Here is a 4,563-nt window from a genome sequence, read left to right as displayed (position 1 = left end):
ACTAAAGAACATGTACAATGGCAGTCTCCCACCTATGAATAGATCAAGCGCAGAACACACTGGGACTTTCACAAAGAAAAAACAGATTCTTCTGAAGCCCTGGAGGAGCAAAATATTTTACTTTAGTCAACTACAGCCAACAGTTAAACACTCAAAGCCATTTCCTCAGCTAGAAATAAAATCATTTTGCTCTCTGGTTCCCATCATACACAATGACATCCAGCTAATTAATTTCCACCCAGAGGTCAACTGGGTAAGAAACAGGCAGGCTTTTGAATAACAGAAAGATGGCTGGAGAACTAAACTGCTGACATTGAGGCTTGTGTTCTCTGTACATTAGGGTGGAGAGAGAACAAGTGATGTCAGATGTATGAGGAAGAGTGATGAGAAACCTCAAAGACTCAAAGAACTGTGTTCAATTTAATTCAAATTTAATTTATCAAGGGTCTTCTGCATCCCAGGCTATGATACCAATGGAGATACAAAAACAAAAACAACATGGTCCTTGCCCTCAGGAAACATATTTAAAGTAAGAAGAAGGCAACTGGTGAATGGAGAATTAAATATTGAGAACATCAGGAGGTCCTCCTCTCAGATATGGTGGTTTAACTGTGGGTTGATGAGAGCCTGGAATTCCTAAATAGTGGGAGGGAAGAGAGAGCATTCTAAACTGGAGAGATAATCAATGCAAAGATACACAAAGAGAGGAGACAGAATGATATGCAGGGAGAATAGCAAATAGCCCAGAGTGACTGGACTGTGGAGTGTTCCCCACAAAGAGATGAGTCCACTTCTCTATTGACTAATGTATCAGATACCTACTGGGCCAGGTCCACCTTCAAGGTAGCACTGGTAAACCTAATTTATGAGGGGTCAAGCATAAGAAAGGGAAGACCAGAAAATTAGGTCCCAGGGGAAAAAGTGAATTGCCCAATATCACATAACTAGTTTGAGACAAAATCAAGATTTGAATTCAGATCTTCAGTTTCATCATCTGTAAAATGAAGGAGTTTGACTTGATGACATCTAAGGTTGCTTCCAGCTCTAAAACTAATATCCTTTCATTCTAAATCCTCTTTGTTCTTTCTGCTATACAATATGATTGTCTTGGTAAGAACTTGTATTTATGTGGTAATACTCAGAAGACCATGCATGTGAGCACTCAAAGGTGCCTTGTTTCTAAAATTCCAACACTAGAAATTTATTCCTTTGAGTAAGCATTGGCCTCCCTTGGCTCCTCTTTAAAAATGTATATAATAGATTTCTGGCCAACAAGAGAATCCAGACATTACAAGCTTGTGCAGTATTCTCTGCCTGAAATAATCTTCATGTAGACTGAGCACAACTATTCTGTGACTATTCCTAGTCTATTTACTATTCGTCAAATAGGGGCTTTTTGGGTGGTGCTAAGCCAGGACTGAGTGTGTATTCAGAGAGCTCCAAAGACCAAACCTTGGCCTCTTTCCTCCCCAGCTACACTCAAGTAAGGAGGAAAAGCTATTCTGGACCCCTAGTGCCTCTCCAATCTTTTAAATTTTCTCTTACAACCTTGTGAGGCTCGTAGGGTTGCAGCTTATTCCATTCTAACTCTATCTCCATTTTCATAGAAGAGCAGAAAAGATCAGAAGCAAACAAAAGCAGAGCAATGGGCTTTGGGGCTAAGGACCAGGTAAGAGAGGGCATTAGTTCCTTCCCTGCTTCGAGACTCAGAGCAGTTAATTCTCCTCAACTGTATGCAGCCAGAAATGAAATAAGCCAAGTTCCAAATCCCATGCAGATTCAGTTTTAGCTCAGCACCCAAGCAAAGTGCCCCTCTTCAAGACTATAAAGGAAACATGCAATCTAATTTCAGTCCTCAATTTGGTCCAGCCTGACCTGTTGCCTACTGACATCAAAGTCCATGGGGGCCAACTATAGCATTGCTGTTGAATGAAGATGAGGAAGACAGAAATGCCAAAGACAAAAGGTTTGACGAGCTGACCGAACTTTTCTGCACCATCCACAATGCCATGAAAATTTAGGGTCATTAAATATCTTGAGGAATTTGAGCTCCCTAAAGGCATTTGGAAAAGTCAAGAACATTGTGGACAATGAGGGTGCCCTTCAATTCTCCATCTGGATCTTGACCAATCTGGAGGACTATCTCAGTGAGCTATAAGAAGATAAAAAGGGAAATAAGGACTGGACAGACCAAATTCAGACAAGTGTAGTCCTCTGCCACATCTACACCCATGCCTTGCTCTTTCACTGGTACCAGGCTCAGGATCTCAAGCTTATGAGCCATCTGAAAGACAACATTCAGCATGTAGAATAATCATACCATGGTGCAGTTGGGCATCTGTGCCTTCTGCCAGGACCTAATCAAGGATGCACACAATGCCCTCCTGGACATTCAGTCTAGTGGCCATGTTAAGGGGCTTCTGAGGCAGGGTCTACTACTCCAGGAACCTACAAGAGAGGCACCAGAGCAGGAAAAGGTGAATCATTGATGCCAGGAACATTTGCACTTGCATATCAACCTTGGTTGCTTGAATGGTGCTTGAATGTATTTAATTGGTATCTGCCATCCTTCTGGAGACCTTCAGTTCTACACCTGGATCTTGGCCAAACTATCTCAGGGAGCTATAAGAAGATAAAAAGGCATGGCATGACATGGCAACCCAAGAAAGTGATGCCCAGAGGCATATAACCAACAAACAGTTCTACTACCAACTGTGAGTAAGTGATTGTGAATCAATGAACGAAAATGTAGTAGCAGCAGAACATGTAGTTGGCTGAAAAAACTTGCCACATTATTCATGAGAATTATTATTAATTATGTATTAAATATTAATTAAATTCAATTAACCATCATACTCATATTATATCAGTAATATAATATTATTGATATAAATGAAAAATTCTCATTGTTAGTGAAAGGATGAATGGAAAAATCTGAGATTTATTCCCTTGAGACCAAGAGAGTCCTTATGATGCTATTTAGAAAAATCCAAGAAAGTCCATTTTTTCACCTTCACTAATCTATGGCTCCATTAACAAGGACGTGTTGCATGATATGTTCCATCTGAATCTGCCCACTGTTCATTCCATAACTGATCATCAGTGAGGAGCTCATGGCCTCTCTGGCTCAGCCAGCACAGATAGTGGTGATGCTTGGCACAGAGCCCACATCCCAGCAGAACCTGGCCCTGCAGCTGGCAGCAAAGCTGAGTCACTTGGTGGAAGACAATGGGCATGTCTTTGATCATAAGCAGAGAATCGATGGAGGCTATTTTAGAGACCAGAAAGATGGCTACCAAAGAAACAAGGGAGGTTCCAGGCATCAGGGAGGCTCCCACCAGCAGCAGTCACAGATTTCCTACTGACTTCCTCAGGGTCATATAAATAATAAAGAAATAAAATAAAGAAATAAAATGTTCCTCCAGAGTAATTAAAAGTCTACCTAGTAATGACACCCAATGACATGGCTTTAGAAGCTGCTGCTACATGTTCATTCATTGATTCACATGGACAGAACAAGGACTGTTACTTGCCTCCCATCGTTGGTAGTGGAACTGTTTGCTGGTTATGTGCCTCTGGGCATCACTTTCTGGGGTCGCCATAAAAGAGAACATAGAGGAAGCCATGGAATACCTATGTGGACTCCACAGTTCACTTGAGAATCAATCACAGATAGAATATTCCACTTGTGTTCTCACTAGCCAGTCCCTAGTTACCTCTAAGCATCCCTAGGAGGGGCCACGTGAGTGGGAGAGCTTTTGTCCTTGCCACAAAGAGAATTTGGGAGTGTGGCATGTTGTGACTAAGGGTCAGGGAAGGGAAGAGATAAGGGGTAGAGGAGAGGGCAGAATTAATGAGAGATGACTTTGAGGGAAAGTTTCTTCAGCCCTGCCAAGCTTGTGAACAAAAAGGACTTCAAAAGAAAACCTCCTTTGAGTAACCTCAAAATTGAAGCCCCCACTAGGGAAGAAGCAGTATTATTTGGGCTCTCTTGCTGGCTGCCCAACACCTATCATAGTGCCTGGCACATAGTAGGCATTTGTTGATTGGTTGATTGAATTTACCTGTACATCAGGTAATTAGATTATTAAGTTAAATAAAATTATTAAAATCATAAATTATTAAATTGATTTAAATTATTTAAATTGCAATTAAATTAGATTATTTCAGGATTAGACAACCCAACTCTCTTATTTTGTAGGCTAAATTAAGCCCAAAGAAGTGACATTATCTTATCTTAAATCACCCAGCTAGCAGGCGACGTCAGCTTTCCTGCTGACGGGTCCCATTTCATGGAACGCAGAAGAAGCTTTCTGTGTTTAATCCAAAATTGTAGCATATGGATATGGCATATTCTAATAGTCAGGCTGTCACCAAGTATCCAGTCTGGCCCTCTCATTTGATAGTTGAATGAACGAATTCCTGAACAGGCTTTCTCCCCATTTCTCTGCATGTTGACCAGATCATTGCTTGGGTGTGTGTCCTTGAAAAGCAGTAGCTATTTCAATGAATCAATCTCTTTTCTGTTATTATCCCCCCCCAGGTCACCTGGCACCATCTCTG

General features: G+C 41.3%; 1 protein-coding gene across 1 annotated transcript; it reads left to right on the top strand.

Moving 5' to 3' along the window:
• Window positions 1-2,321: 2,321 nt before the first annotated feature.
• Window positions 2,322-3,365, top strand: LOC123255636 (eukaryotic translation initiation factor 3 subunit C-like). The gene is given in 3 exon segments (XM_044684395.1): window positions 2,322-2,477; window positions 2,984-3,090; window positions 3,092-3,365. Coding segments are annotated over 3 exon segments (537 nt in total).
• Window positions 3,366-4,563: the final 1,198 nt, after the last annotated feature.

This window comes from Gracilinanus agilis, unplaced genomic scaffold, assembly GCF_016433145.1.
Source record: "Gracilinanus agilis isolate LMUSP501 unplaced genomic scaffold, AgileGrace unplaced_scaffold49585, whole genome shotgun sequence".
Classification (NCBI taxonomy): Eukaryota; Metazoa; Chordata; class Mammalia; order Didelphimorphia; family Didelphidae; genus Gracilinanus; species Gracilinanus agilis.
The sequence above is the reverse complement of the archived record's forward strand: the minus strand, read 5'-3'. Positions and strand labels throughout refer to the sequence as shown.